The 16,622-nt window shown below is 39.6% G+C and overlaps 1 protein-coding gene across 6 annotated transcripts in view; it reads right to left on the bottom strand.

Moving 5' to 3' along the window:
- The window catches only part of LOC125106028 (cyclic AMP-dependent transcription factor ATF-7), a 97,040-nt gene extending 81,621 nt beyond the window's left edge, over positions 1-15,419 (bottom strand). Inside the window, exons 1-2 of one of the 6 annotated variants that reach the window (XM_047739461.1) lie at positions 14,735-14,757; positions 13,529-13,582 (exon numbers count right to left, since the gene is read on the bottom strand). In XM_047739461.1, the coding sequence (XP_047595417.1) occupies positions 13,529-13,582; positions 14,735-14,742 (62 nt within the window). In that variant the 5' untranslated portion in view covers positions 14,743-14,757. The other 5 variants (XM_047739462.1, XM_047739464.1, XM_047739463.1 and 2 more) reach the window with 5 other exon arrangements.
- Positions 15,420-16,622: the final 1,203 nt, after the last annotated feature.

Here is a 16,622-nt window from a genome sequence, read left to right as displayed (position 1 = left end):
ATTCATCAATTCAGTGCCTACCCACACTCTAGGCCCCAGAATTCAACAGTGAATGAAACAGACAAGGTTTCTACTCTTATGGTGCTTACACTCTAAAAGGAAGAGACAAACACAAAGCAAGTAAACAAAGTAATTTCAGATTAATAGCAGATACCTGCTATGAAAGAAATGAAATGGTGATATGTTAGTGGCCATGAGCAGGCTATTTTAGTTTCATGAATAAAAAGAAAATGGCTGTATTATCTGTGACCAAAATGGGAATGGGATAGAATACAGAGATCTAGGTTAAAACTTCTGGAAGACTTTCCTTTCATAACACAGTTTATTTTTGATAAATACTTACTGATTTAATATCAAGCCAATATTTAAGTATACTCTGCTGAAATTCTACATTTATCTTCCTGTTTTGTTTTTTTTTTTTTTTTTCATAAAGCTGCCAGCTGGGTCCACAAAACAACTGCTATACAGATATTTATGTATTTAAAGCTAAACATATTTGACATGTTTTAAATACATATACAATTACTTTGTGCCTAAGGCACTTGATGTGACTACACTCAACCAACTCCGTGCTTTCCTTATCATCCAAATAGCATAGAGGTGACTCCACAGCTTTCAGTTAGAGTGCTAAAAAATGGGGAAAAGGAAGATTATTTGTCAAGTTAACCTTTCATTGGCCCTTGAAAACAAAACCCAGGCCAGAGCTGTTAAGATATATTTTCATGTATAAAAGAATGCAGCAGAGGGGGGCCTAGCTGGCTTCCTAGGTAGACATGTCACTGTGGTTGTGAGTTTAAGGAGTTGCAAGTTTTCAGGGGTTTTGAGTTCAAGCCCCACACTGGGTGTGGAGCCTACTTAAAAAATAAATGAAATAAAATAAAATCTTAAAAAAAAAGAAAGAAAGAAAGAAAGAAACGTTTAAAAAAAAGAATGCCACAGAAATTCTTACACCTTCGGATGCCTGGGTGACTCAGTCGTTAAGTGTCTGCCTTGGGCTCTGGTCACGATCCCAGGGTCCTGGGATTGAGCCCCGCATCAGGTTCCCTGCTCAGAGGGAAGCCTGCTTCTCCCTCTCCCACTCCATCCCTGCTTGTATTCCCTCTCTCCCTATCCCTTTCTCTGTCAAATAAATAAATAAAATCTTTAAAAAAAAGAAATTTTTATACCTTCATATAAGACTTTTGGGAGTACATATTTGAACAATCTTTCTGGAAAGCAATCTGGCAATATTTATATTGTCTTAAAATGTTTTGTATCCCTTGAACAAATCATTCTTTTTTCAGGACTTTATTCTGGGGTTAAAGCCCAAAACACGGACCACTTATATATTAAAAGGTTTATCACAGTCATATTTATAACAATAAGAAAAAAAGAACAGGAATTAAATGTTTAGAAAAATGGATCAATGTAAGATACTGCTTGACAAGAGACTATATTTAAGTTAAGAATAACATTTCTGGGGGCGCCTGGGTGGCTCAGTGGGTTAAAGCCTCTGCCTTCAGCTCAGGTCATGATCCCAGGGTCCTGGGATCGAGACCCACAAGGTCATGATCCCAGGGTCCTGGGATCGAGCCCCACATCGGGCTCTCTGCTCTGCAGGGAGCCTGCTTCCTCCTCTCTCTCTCTGCCTGCCTCTCTGCTTACTTGTGATCTCTGTCTGTCAAATAAATAAATAAAATCTTTAAAAAAAAAAAAAGAATAACATTTGTGGGGGCGCCTGGGTGGCTCAGTGGGTTAAGGCCTCTGCCTTCGGCTCAGGTCATGATCCCAGGGTCCTGGGATCGAGCCCCACATCGGGCTCTCTGCTTGTCAGGGAGCCTGCTTCCCCTCCTCTCTCTCTGCCTGACTCTGCCTACTTGTGATCTCTGTCAAATAAATAAAAATAAATTAAAAAAAAAAAAAAGAATAACATTTCTGTGGGCACCTGGGTGGCTCAGTGGGTTAAAGCCTCTGCCTTTGGCTCAGGTCATGATTCCAGGGTCCTGGGATCAAGCCCCACATCGGGCTCTCTGCTTAGCGGGGAGTCAGGAGTCTGCTTCCCTCCCCCCGCCCCCACTTGTGATCTCTGTCAAATAAATAAATAAACTCTTAAAAAAAAATAACATTTTCTGAAAGCTATTTAATGACATAAGAAAATGCTATATATTCTTTTTTTTTAAATTTTTTTTAAAGATTTTATTTATTTACTTGACAGAGATCACAAGTAGGCAGAGAGGCAGACAGAGAGAGAGGAGGGAAGCAGGCTCCCTGTTTCGCAGAGAGCCCGATGCGGTGCTCGATCCCAGGACCCTGGGATCATGACCTGAGCCGAAGGCAGAGGCTTTAACCCACTGAACCACCCAGGTGCCCAAAATGCTATATATTCTATAGGGAAAAAAGCAGGATATAAAACTGCATATGCACCATAATTCCAAATCTATAAAAAAGCAAACAAAACGGGGCGCCTGGCTGGCTCAGTCAGTAGAACATGCAACTTTACAACTCTTGATCTCAGGGTCATGAGTTCAAGCCCCACATTGGGCATGGAGCCTACTGGGGGGAGAAAAAAAAAAAGCAAACAAAAGAATAAGCATATAAAAAGATAAGGGAATTAGCATCCAATGTTAATAATGGTTATCTCTGGATAATGGTATTCCAGGTAGTTTTGTTTTCTTCTTCATACTTTCAGCATTTTCTGAAGTCTACACTGATCACAGATTGCTTTTAAAAAAATAAAAATAATATAGGGTAATCTAATTTAAAAAATCTACAAGTTAAAAAAAGGTCCACATCTGGTACACTCTAATAAAGCACTAGATGGTATATTTAAAAATCATGCAAGGTTGTTCATTCTCTACTACAAAGCAACAGAACCAACTGATAAATTCAATTCATTTTTTAGACTACCAAAAATATTTCTAAAATTATAAACTAGCAGCTTCATATGGAAATAGACACGGTGGAAACTTATATCGATACACAGGGTAATCAAGCAGTTCAAGATAGTTCCTCCTTTGTTACCTTCAAGAACCCATTTTCAGAATCCCATGAATGTTCCCTAAAGAGTATTACTTATATCCAACACTTAGAAATTGCCCCAGCCATTCATCACAGAGAGAATAAAGAGAGCTGAAACCAAGCTTAGCAGGTACTAAAGGTCTTTCAGTTCAGTTATAAACAAGCTAAAAAATGTAGACAGGCACCCAAACAGAGCTCTATGGGCTCCATTCCCTTATGATATTAAAAAGAAAGAAATTATATACAAACAGTTCTCTTCCAAGAACATAACTTTGTAACATAACATAACAAGTTCAGACTCTAAGATAATTAAGCTGCTACTAAGCAAAGAGTACAAACACCAAAGATCTCTACCACAGCAGTCTCAACATTTTATTCTCCATAGGATACTCAAGTGTTGCTGTGATTTGCATTACATCTAGAAAAATGATTTAAGGAAAAGATGCCAGTAAACATGAACTGTGAGACTATAATGCATATTATGTGAACCTCAGAAAACAAAGACTCAAGTTTTACTAGGTAGTAGATTATTTAGGAATTGAAATTTCTGTTCATAAATTTTGGGTTTGTTTTCCACAGTATTACTTAGCATAAAAACAGTTTAGCATATATTATTTCACTAGTAGGTAAACCAACTGCCCCAAAGGGATTATACAGAAAGCACATATATCACTCTAATCTTAAACTAACTTGCCTTACTGTTTTATATCAGAGTTTTTGTAAAGCACTTTGCTTACAGACTGTGAAAACTGAGCTAGAGAGAAAAAAAAAATAGACAAAAGATGAGTCAAGAGGTTAAGGCTCACTTGACTCCTAGTTACCTATTCTCACACACTTCGAAGAAGGTATAAAAACGGATAGCACATCTTTTTAGAACTCCTAAAAGTTAAGGACACCTGGGTGGCTCAGTCCGTTAAGACTCTGCCTTCAGCTCAGGTCATGATCCCAGGCTCCCGGGATGAGTCCCGCTATGGGATCCTAGCTCAGTGGGGAGCCTTCCTCTCCCTCTGCCTGCTGCTGGCCCTGCATGTGTTTTCTCTCTCTGACAAATAAATAAAATCTTTAAAAACAAAACAAAATCTCCTAAAAGCTGTACGATAAAGGGGCACCTGGGTGGCTCAGTGGGTTAAAGCCTCTGCCTTCAGCTCAGGTCATGATCTCAGGGTCCCAGGATCGAGCCCCACATCAGGCTCTTTGCTCATCAGGGAGCCTGCTTCTCCTCTCTCTCTGCCTGCCTTCGGCCTACTTGTAATCTCTGTCTGCCAAATAAATAAATAAAATCTTTTTTTTTTTTAAAGATTTTATTTATTTATTTGTCAGAGAGAGAGTGAGCACAGGCAGACAGAGTTGCAGGCAGAGGCAGAGGGAGAAGCAGGCTCCCTGCTGAGCAAGAAGCCCGATGTGGGACTCGATCCCAGGACGCTGGGATCATGACCTGAGCCAAAGGCAGCCACTCAACCAACTGAGCCACCCAGGCGTCCCAAATAAAATCTTTAAAAAAAAAAAAAAAAAAGTTGTACGATAACCTGCCTATTGTATAACTACTTCCAACTGAATTGTGTTACTTCCAAAAATTTACACATAATAGTTTCTTATATGTTTATTATACAAATGAATGTCCAGAAATATGAATCAGGAGGGACTGCAAATTCTTGGAGCAATTTTTTTGTCTAGAAAAATTAAATAATGTTCATAGTTTTAACATTAAGAGTGTGTGTAATTTTTTTTGTGTGTGTGGTGGACAACAAAGTAAAGTTTACTGAGCAATAGAAAAAGCTCTCTAAGAGGGAGGGGACCCAAGAGGGTTGCCCAACATTAAGTATATTTTACTATAATAATTTTTAAATTCATAATCCAGTTACAGTATATGTCAAGGATTGGCAAACTTCAGTCAGTGGGCCAAATCCAGCCTGCCACCTCTTTTTGTATGGACCACAAGCTAAGAACGGTTTTTACATTTTTAAATAGTTGGAAAAAAACAAAAAAAGTATTTCATGACACATAAAAATTACAGGACGTTCAAATTTTAGAGTCCATAAAAAAGTTTTATGGGAATACAGCCATGCTTATCCTTTGCATGTTGTCTATGGCTTCTTAGGTGCTATAATGGTAGAGTTGAATCGTTACAAACAGACCTCATGCCTGCAAAGCCTTATTTACTATTTGGCCTTAGTTTGCAAACTCCTCGTATTTATAAATAACTATTACTAATTAAAATACATGGGTAATTAGGAGATCTCAATTATGACAAATGTCAGAGTGTGTGTGTTAACCATTAGTAAGAACTTTTATATTGTGACTATTCAATTAAATTGAATTAATAATAATTTCTTTTTAAATGACTACAAATTTTGGGGGCACCTGGGAGGCTCAGTGGGTTGAAGCCTCTGCCTTCGGCTCAGGTCATGATCCCAGGGTCCTGGGATCGAGCCCCGCAGCGGGCTCTCTGCTCAGTGGGGAGCCCGCTTCCCTTCCTCTCTCTCTGCATGCCTCTCTGCCTACTTGTGATCTCTGTCTGTCAAATAAATAAATAAAAATCTTAAATAAATAAATAAATGACTACAAATTTTTGAAATTAGGCTTTTTTGTGTTTTTTTTGTTTTGTTTTGTTTTTGTTTTTAAAGTAGACTCCACACCCAGCATGGAGCCCAACACGGGGCTCAAACTCATGACGGGGAGATCAAGACTTGAGCCATGACCAAGAGTCAGACACTCAACCGACAGAGACACCCAGGAGCGCCCCCCCTCTTTTTCTTAAGTCAACTCTACATCCATTGTGGGGCTCAAGCTACAACTCAATAGTAGTATGCTCTTCTGACTGAGCCAGTCAGATACCCAAGAAATTAGGTCTTCTAAAAATAAGGTTAATTAAGCTAGCTCCATAGTTCTCAACCTTAACATATTCACTTGGGCACCCTGAAAAATACAGATTCCTATGCCTCCTGGATTTTCTTGGCTTTGGGGCCCAAGAATTTACACTTAAAAAAAAAAACAAAATACCCTGGGTAATTCCAGTGCAAATGGTCAGAAACTCAGCCTTGGAGGGAAACTAAAATGGTTGGAGAGCTTATAGTTCTTCCATATAGTAAAGGGCTGTATTTTTCCAATTTGGTACTACAAGACAGCAGTTCTCAGAGTGGGCTCCAGGGATCCCCATAGATTCCTAAGAACCATTCAGAGGGTTTACGGGTGTTCAAGTCATACATGGACAAAAGATCTATTTAAAGAGCAAGACAGGCTAATTCATTTTAATTTAACAGTATTAAAAATTCAGAGATGTGTTTCAGATTCTACACAACAGTCAACCATTAAGAAACTACCCCATTTTGGATTCTGGTATAGTATCAAAGAAGAAAGACTATCTACAATTATCTGAAAAGAATCTTTCTGTTTCCTGGGCTCCTGGGTGGCTCAGTCGGTTGAACATCAGACTCTTGGTTTCTGCTTATACCATGATCTCATGGGCTGTGGGATCAAGTCCCACATCCAGCACCTTGCTCACCAGTGAGTCTGCTTTAAGACTCTCTCAGTCTGCCCCTTCCCTTCTCAAATAAGTAAGTCTTTAAAAATAAATCTTTCCTTTTCCTATTAGTATCTGTGTGTGAACCCAGGTTATCTTCACATACGTCAACCAACAACATACTGTAACAGACTGAATACAGAAGCAAATATGAGAATCCAGCTGTTTTCTATTAAGTTAGACATTAAAAGATTTGAAGCCCTGCCCCCCCCAATTTTTCTGACACTATGGTAATTATTTATGTTGTTATTTGAAAGTGAGTGTTTTTTCAATTTCTCCACTTTATTTTTTTTTTTTTAAGATTTTATTTATTTATTTGACAGAGAGAGATCACAAGCAGGCAGAGAGGCAGGCAGAGAGAGAGGAGGAAGCAGGCTCCCCGCCGAGCAGAGAGCCCGATGCGGGGCTCGATCCCAGGACCCTGAGATCATGACCCGAGCCGAAGGCAGCAGCTCAACCCACTGAGCCACCCAGACACCCCCAATTTCTCCACTTTAATTTCTAAAATGCTCAACATCAACAGATATAACCAAGACAAACCAAAGTCCTTTGGAGTCCCCAACAGTTATGAAGAGTATAAAGGGGTAGGTATTGAGACCAAAAGCAGTTTGAGACCCACTGCTTTAAGAAATACACAAACAGGGACGCCTGGGTGGCTCAGTCGGTTAAGCATGTGCCTTCAGCTCAGGTCATAATTCCAGGGTCCGGGGATTGAGTCCCACATTGGGGTCCTTGCTCAGCAGGGAGGCTGTTTCTCCCTCTGCCTGCTGCTTCCCCTGCTTGTGCATGCTTGCTCTCTCTGACAAATAAATAAAATCTTAAAAAAAAAAACAAAACAACAGTAGAGTACCCTGGATTGATCAAAGAAAAGGTTCAAATTAATTTCTGGATTTTGAGCTCTGACATGCAAGGGACAGGTTTCCAAAACAGGAGCCAGCTTAAATAGATCAAATACTTTTGTATCGAATGACTAAAAACAGATGGGAGTGAGAATTAGGCTGAATCATAAGTTAGACAACACATGGCCAAACCTTAGAACCTATCTGGGAACAGCTTCATATAGGCAACTATTTGACTAGAACTTTTTTTAAGTCTCTCTAGGCTTTTGGAGGATTCAAGGAACTATTTTAAGCTATCCTCAGAAAGGTTAATAAAAACAAAGAAGCAAAAGCTTACTAAAGTGACAGCAGGAAGCAGAGTTAGAAATAACTAGAGAACACTATATGTGTCTATGTTTGGCCTCAATATGCATTTTAGGAGTTGAAAAATTCCTGGAAACTGGAAGGCTGTCAAAAATCTAACCCTGTGTTTTCGGTTTTTTTCCTACTCATTTTCAGATAAGGTATCATCCCTAAAACAATACACCAGTAGCGATCAACCCCTAAACACTAATCCTTAGGGATAAATTTAAAATCTTCATGCATTTCTTTTTTTTTAATGGACTTAATTTAAATACATTACTAACAAAAATAAACCTGATAGACTTTAATATTAAGCCCTAGTATGAGTTAAGTCCTGGATAGGAAATTGCTACAATAATGACAATCATGGAGATGCTTAAAAATTCTCAAGGAAAAAAAAATCTGTTTTCTAAAGACTGTCCATATACTGGCAACACAGTGATCTGTTTGGGGTATTCTAATGCTCACTGACTTTCAATAATCCCAAACACAGATGTATAAAATATCAGCAAACTACTGCTTGCCTATAACTTAAAAAAATAAAGAAAATGGTACTACAGGAAACACATTACTACCAGAAATACCAGAAAAACCATGTTAAATAAAACCAATATGGTGTTACTCAAGTTTGATAAAACTTAAATAAACATTACTGGCAAGAAACTTGGTGCCAACACAAATCATTTACAGCAGTCATACATTCTAGTCAATAAATCATCCTGTTTTTATAATATAGTCTGGCATATTCCTTTTCAGAAAGAATGATTATGCTCTATTTTTTAATCTGAAAAAAAGTAATTTTTCTACTGCATGGTAAATTATAAGCCCCAAATACAATCTGACCAATTTAGCATATAAATCTTCTTTGTCCACTATGTCAGCAAGAAGCACTATACCAGATAAGATATTAATAGGTAATTGCACTCAAAACAAGTTGGATTTTGTGAGAGGGTGCAGCAATGGCGGAACAACACTGTTCCATGGAGGCCCAAGCCACAAGCTCACAAAGTGACTTTTTAAGCTAAATCTTAGCTCCGGTTACGCTTTCACAAGTTGATATTTATTAAGGAAAAATGCATTCTTGAACAGAAAAGAGAAACCTTTTTTTAAAGTAAACTCTACACCCAACATGGGGCTCGAACTCACAACCTGAGACCAAGAGTCACAGGTTCCACCAACTGACCCAGTCAGGCATCCTGAAAAGAGAAACTTTTTATATACTCGGGTTTCAAATGTATGAGAACATTTAGGATTAAAATTGCAAGAAGATGAGAAAAAGCTAACAAAGTGAAGTTGTTTGTAATGAGTTTTGTTCTCCGATTAAATGTTCCTAGATCCTTCATAAGATTACTATAGTTTAAAAAAGAAAAAAAAAGATTATTGTAGTAACTCACATTTGCCTTAGTTGGGAATCTTTCCTACATGTCTGCCTACAAAGTTCTAAAAACTAGGTAACAAATTCATCTTTTCATAAAAATTTTCCTCTCTAAGGTAGCCAAGCAGTATACCTTTACTTTCAAAACCAAACTGAATTTTCTTCATTGTACACAAGCAGTGGGTATATTATTCAGACACCCCCCCCCCCACACACACACATACACTTTCTAAACAAAAGGATAAACAAGAGAAGGAAAGAAAACAAAATACTATGGCTTACGGGGGTAGGGAGACAAACTATTTCAACACAAAGTGTCCACCAGGGAAATTCTATAGAGAAAATATCAGGATGAAATATTTTAAGACACGAAATGACCCCAATGCAAAATTTTGTTGTTGTTGATTCTTGTTTTGTTTCTTGCTCAAAGGAGTTATTTCTTGACATTTATGTTCCTTACTTTCTGTTTAGCCATTCCCACTGGGTCAGTAGAACCACTTCAATTTCATTTTCTTTAATGTCTACTTTTCTTCAATAGTAAGTTCTTTGATCTGAGTTTCTATTTATGAATGTTTGGACTGGAAAGGACCTTGAGGGGTCATCAAGTCCATCTTCTGCTTTTCAGGAGAATTAATAACTAAACAATCTCAAATGGATAAGAAGATATCAAAAGATGTACCCTGTCCCTAACAGCATGCTACTTCATTCCACAGAGACATTTCCATTCACAATTTTCAATTTTTTAAAAGTGAAAGTAAAAATTAAAACCCCAAAAGAGGAAGGTGCTTTAAAAATGCATTTATCAGCTAAAATTGCTCAAACATAAGTTCAACTATCAGGTCTAAAATTAACACACAGGAAAGTTGTTGACTGCCAACACAGTCTTTATTCCCTAGAGATGTTTTCTGATGTTCTGGCTTATTTCTAGCACAATTTTACCTATAGCACAGAGTATGACAAACTTAGCCCACCACATCAATAAACTATAATAAAAGGCAATTGTGTGTGAGGGGGTGTGCTTTTTCTTACAGGTAGTGTAGGTTTTTATTCCAAACAAAATGAAAAGTTAGGTCTAAATTGGAGATGTCAATATTATGGGGAGGCTATGATAAAACCGCTACATGGATAATAGTTTAATTTTTTAATATTAACTTAAAATGCCATGTCTTCCTAAAAGATTCCAAAACAGAATTTCGTTTGACGACACAAAATATGCAACTATGCAGAAACACTGTTAATCATTCTAGGATTATTTTTTAAAAGAAAAATAAAGGAAGCAGGACCAGCAATGTTGGAAAGGGGGGGAAATTTTACTTTAAAACATAGTGGAATTATTAAATAGATGTCTTAAAAACAACTGACAAGTAATGCAATGATTTATAAACACTAGCATGACCTAGCTAGGTAGCAACTAATGTCTAACTTCTTTTTTTACCAGGTCACTAGCCTAGGAGCTTAGGGACAGGTCAGAGACAATATATTTAGATTTCAACAGGATACTTCTTAATATTAGACAGGAAATATAAGTTAGATGATAAAACAGAAGGTGAATTCATAATTGAATTTTACGCAAAAGGTTGATTGATGGATTAATATCAACCTAATGATAGCATGCTGATGTTATATGGCACTGCTCCACCCTTATATATTTCTACCAATGACCTAAAACAAAAACATTGATGTTTATGTCTCATTTATCAAATTTCTCTATCAAAGATACAAACATGAGGATATGAGGAATAGCTAAGAGGCCAAATAACATTATTAAGCTAAAACAAAAAACCCAAATTAACAAGATGACAATTACAAGGATAAATGTAAGGTCATCAGTTACATTTAAAAAAAATCAATTACACAAATTAATGCGATCTTAGGCTTTAAGAATAGAAGTACAGAGCACAGCAGAAAAGAGGCCATACTCTTCCCCGTACTTTGTATTGATCAGATTATACCTGAGGTGTTATTATTTCAGATCTAGATAAGAAACCCTAAATACAGGCAACCCAGCTGATGAGGCCTGAACTTTATCATTTAAGGAATGGCTAAAATAACTTGGGATATTTATCCTACTACATAACTGTCATCAAATACTTGAAGGACTACCATGCTGACAAGGAATTAGGTTTATTTATTATAGTTGCAAATGGCAGAACTAAAGAGCTTCAGCACAATGTAAAGAATGTTCTAAAAGTAGACCTCCAATAATGGAATAGGGTATCTGTGAAGTGGGGACCTTCTTCTTATTGCATTAGAAGTGAAAAGACCCACCTGCCAGGAATTCCAAATAGGACGCATTTTCATGTTTCATGAATATACTTTATCCCAAAAGAAGCCTCCTTCAGGAAGGCAACATTAAAAAACTGATGCTTAAAAATTGTTTTCTTTGGGGCACCTGGGTGGCTCAGTGGGTTAAGCCTCTGCCTTTGGCTCTAGGTGATGATCTCAGGGTTCTGGGATCGAGCCCCGCATCGGGCTCTCTGCTCTGCAGGGAGCCTGCTTCCTCCTCTCTCTCTCTCTGCCTGCCTCTCTGGCTACTGTGATCTCTATCTGTCAAATGGATGAATAAAGTCTTTAAAAAAAAAATTGTTTCCTTTGACATGTTTCTAAATAGATGGAAGACTTTTTATTTATTTATTTATTTTTATTTATTTGACAGACAGAGAGATCACAAGTAGGCAGAGAGGCAGGCAGAGAGAGAGGAGGAAGCAGGCTCCCGCTGAGCAGAGAGCCCAATGCGGGGCTCAATCCCAGGATCCCGGAATCATGACCCAAGCCGAAGGCAGAGGCTTTAACCCACTGAGCCACCCAGGCGCCCCAAGACCTTTTCTTTTTAAAGTTTTTTTTGTTTTTTAGTATTCTCTACACCCAATGTGGAACTCGAACTCACGACTCAAGATCAAAAGTCATATACATGCTTTACCGACTAAGCCAGCCAGGCACCCGATGGAAAATTCTTTCATGGGGACGCCTGGGTAGCTCAGTTGGTTAAGCGGCTGCCTTCGGCTCAGGTCATGATCCCAGCGTCCTGGGATTGAGTCCCACATCGGGCTCCTTGCTCGGCAGGGAATCTGCTTCTCCCTCTGCCTCTGCCTGCCTCTCGGCCTACTTGTGATCTCTCTCTCTCTCTGACAAATAAAATCTTTAAAAAAAAAAAAAGAAAGAAAGAAAAGAAAATTCTTTCATGAACTCTCAAATCATAGTGCCATTTTTAGAGAAACCAACAGCAAAAAAAAATTAATGCTTTTTCTTTTTAAATGAATGCTGCATTTGTTTTTCTGAAAGAAACAACATCTGCACCTTAACTTTAGTACCTTTATCAAGGGATAAGGGACAATTATATGCCAGCCTGCCAACTAGCCTCCAGAAGAGAGCTGTCTTTGTTATACATTTACATGGCAAGGCTATTTGCTCCACCTAAAACTTCCTTGCAAGAAGAAGGCTCCTCCTTCTCAGACGTGGATGAGGCTGCTGTTAACATTGACTACCTCCTACTGCAGCCTAGGAAAAACTCCGTCTTGACATGTACAAAACAATAACTTGTGAGAATTTCAGAGCAGCTGTGTTCAGGCAGAGCCAGGGACTTTACTTGAGGCAAAGTAGCAGCTTAAGAGTTGGATGAAAAAAACAATTTTCATTTGGAGCTGGAGGTGGAGAGAGGAAAGAAAAAGGAGGTACAGTAGCAGTGTCCATTAACATTTAAAAGCCACGGTAAATAAAAATGCTTAAAAATTACAACCCTGGAACTATCACAGGATGTAACCTTTGATCCACAAGTTTAAAAATGAGCAGTGTTGACACTCCCTAGCTTTCTGCTAGGTGTTAACACTGATGAAATTTAAAAAAAAAAAAAAAAAAACTTCCATTTGATAGTGCCCCAGTTAAAGCCACCACAAACTCGAGAATGGAAGAATAAAACAAGGGACTTTGCTCTTTCATTGGGTATTTTTTGTTCTGCTGCCAGGCAAACTGTGAAAAGGTCTGAATGTCCAACAGCATTGCTCTGAATGTGAAATATTGGAGCTCAATTCAGTAATTAATGCTAAAGGGTTAGTAATTAATTGGTCTCAATGTGTTGTAGGGGCAACTTTCTGGCTAGGAGAAAAAGCTTCAAATGGTTGCTGAAAACCAAAGGTTAATACAAAGCAACATACTCTGGTTTCTCTTCATGAAACAGCTTTACCGGCATTTCAGACGTTATTTTGCTTCTCAAAAGTAGAAGAAGAGAAGGATATAAAAGACAAATCTATGCAGCAGCAAAGCAGCTCTTAATTAATTGGCTATATTAGTTTAATTGATTATTAAATAATACACACCTATCAAACAAAGGGCAAAGGCTCGTCCCTTTGCTGTACAGAATTAAGAACAAACTGGTAAGACTACTTAGTATAGCTGCCAAACTTTTCTTTAGCTTCTTTTCTTACAGACATGTTACATTTCGCAATAGCCTTCACTTACCTTACATCCTCCATGTTTAAGTACAAATTGTGTTTGATTTCCCCAACACTTGCCCTAAGATATTATGACATATCTTTAACTTCTGAGTTTAGACACAAAGGAAGAAACTGAAAATTTTTCACTTTCCTGAAATATATGTTCATCTTATTTACACCGTTTAAAAATATATAATATCAGCTAAGACTAACCACAACCAACCATTTAAGAGCTCCAAGAATATGAGTGGATAAGACACACATTTAACAAAACAAACTTCAGTATATTTTTCTGTGCTTATAATAACTGTAAAGACCAATGTCATTACAAGAATTCTTACACTACTGCAAGGTTTTTAAATATAAGAATCAAGTGAGCTTGCCCAGAAAACTGCACATCCCCACAAACCTACACTTACTATGATACAACCTTCGGAGATACTAAAACACTATTAAGTAGAAAGCAAACTTTTAAAGTTAGCAAAGTAGCAACGCAGCAATCTGGGTAGGAGGTGCCCTGGGTAGTAAACACCCCAGTCAGAGAACATAACAAGCAATTCAGAGCAACATAACTCCCAATGGGGTTCCAACTTGAACCGCTGAAGTCCCAAGCCCCCATCCCTGAGTTTAGGAAGAGAGGAGTGTAGGAAGAGGAAAAGAAGGGAGAAAGGAAATCAGAGCAGAAGTGATAAAAGTGTTCTGTATTTCTCCTCCTCCACCCCTACCTCACTATTCTTGCAAGCTGGTCACCAGACTAGGTGCCATATACAGCAAATGCCCCAAATCAATATCCTAGGCTGCTTCTGATACCTAGGCTAAAGACCTGTATATATCCGCTGTCTCCTTTCCAAACACCTCCTTTACTCCTCTAAACTCCCTTACACTCTTCCCAAAGTGATGCCTTGGCTGGTAAGCCCACCTCTATAAAGTCTTCCTAAACTCATTCACTGAATTTTCTCAAAATTCATACTTTCTCTCCGAAATCATGCCCTTATTCTTTTTTCATAATTTTCAAAATTCAATCAAAATGCCATGACTCCCATTTCCAGTGATTTACATCCACCTATCTTTCCATCCAAACCCAATGCCATATTTTCACCTACTGTTCCCTACCTCCTGCCTATTACCCTTGGCTCTTCAATGCCAAGCCCCTAACCCCACTTTGATAAGCCTGAGTCTTCAACCAATTTAGCACCCCTCCCCTTCCTCCCATTCCACCCCATCCCATTACCCTCCCATTAGTCTCTACTAGGCTTCCATTCCCTCAGGATTCAACTCCCCTCTCCTTGCCACGCCCTGTGCCCCCCGGGGCTACTTACCCCCAAGTTCTCCCCACACTTCAGGCCTCTGGCCCCGCCTTCCCCCCCAGAGGAAGGAGGCGGTAGGAGGGAGAGAAGAGGGGCGGCACTCCGCAAGGTAAAGACGATCTCTCATTAGTGTTCATCGCCGCCAATCGTAGCTTCCTTTTCTTTTATTGGTCGGCATGAGTCCATGCCCCACCCACTTCCTCAGACAGGGCCCGGCCACCGCCTCAGCGCCCCCGTCCAACACAGACTGGGAGGGGAGACCCCGGCCTGGGACACTGAGAGTGGCCAGAGTTGAAAGAGAGACTCCGCCAGATCATGGACTACTTAATGTTAAAAGAACTCACCCTCTGGTAGCTCCGTCGCCTCCCGCCCGCCCGCGTTCGTTCCCACAATCTGTCTCCAGCTCCTTCTTTCCCCCCTCAGCGGAGCAGATACTTTCTTCTCGTCCGGCCAGGGGCGCTCACCTCTCGCGAGATGTTGGGGGGTGGGGAGGAAGGGCGAGATCCGTAGGCCCTAAGTTGGAAAGGGGCCGAAAGGCGGTGCTCTGGAAAACAGAAGGGGCTGGACTTCTGGTGGGCCGGGCTGGCCTGGAGAGAGGCTGAGCGAATTGGGTACAGACGGGTTACACGTGTTTGGCTGTGCAATATAGGGGTTAAAAAAGAAGAAAGGGAATCCGTTCAGGTGCCTGTAGTAGTGGAGATCCAAAAAAGTGAAGGAAAGGCACCTGTCTGGCTCAGTCGGAACAGCCTGTGATTCTCGATCTTGGGACCATTAGTTCAAGCCCCACGTTGACTCTAGAGATTACTTAAATATATAAACAAATAAACCAAAAGCTACTAAGAATAAGGAAGCGCAAATGGGGAAGTAAATATTCTAGGGAATGAGATTATTTCAAAGGAGCACACTTTCTTCCCCTCCCCGGCCCCCTAAAGGAGCGCACTTTTAAAACAAGAGAATACCTCAATGAAGCCGTTTAAAAGAAGAAGAAGAAGAAGAACCCCCCCACACACACTCCGATACGCAAGGGGATTCAGGTTTCCAAACGGTCGAGTAATTGCATTTTCTTCTTTGCATTTAGAATAATTTTACTGTGGCCGTAAATCTGCTCTGTGTGTGTGTGTGTGTGTGTGTGTGTGTGTGTGTGTGTGTGTGTGTAACTGCATAAGGGGTGGGGTGGGGATAGTAAGGGTTCCAACTGCAGGAACTGGATACGTAAATAAATGTGCAGGTTGTTTCTCCTATCCTCCAGAGTCATCACTTCCTTAATTGGAAAGTAGTTTGAAATACCTTTAGCCCTAGAACTGGAGTGAACGTATTGGAAAAAGCAAGCCAGCTACGTAGCAATTCCAAACCTGTTATTTAATTGGCCTGTGACTTTGTGAGATGCTTCTCTGAGTCTCTTTACCATGGGGCTAGTAAATTTTACTCAAAGAGTTGTAATGATCAAATGAGATAAAATATATAAAACTGGGGATCACAGAACACTATACTTAATACTCAGCAAGTATTTCAATAAATACTTAAAAGAGGGGCGGGGGGCGCCTGGGTGGCTCAGTGGGTTTTAAGCCTCTGCCTTCCAATCAGATAATGATCTCAGGGTCCTGGGGTCATCCGTGGGGCTCTCTGCTCAGCAGGGAGCCTGCTTCCCCCTTTCTCTGCCTGCCTCTCTGCTAATAAATAAATAAATAAATGTGCAACAGGACATACTATGTGCAAGGCACTGTTCCAGGCATGGGGAGAAGAGCAGACAGACCAGGTCCCTGCTCAGGTAGAACTATCATGATAGTGGGGAGAGGGAGACAGTTAATAAGC

The sequence above is a fragment of the Lutra lutra genome, chromosome 8 (genome assembly GCF_902655055.1).
Source record: "Lutra lutra chromosome 8, mLutLut1.2, whole genome shotgun sequence".
Taxonomy (NCBI): Eukaryota; Metazoa; Chordata; class Mammalia; order Carnivora; family Mustelidae; genus Lutra; species Lutra lutra.
This window is presented reverse-complemented; position numbering and strand designations above follow the sequence as displayed.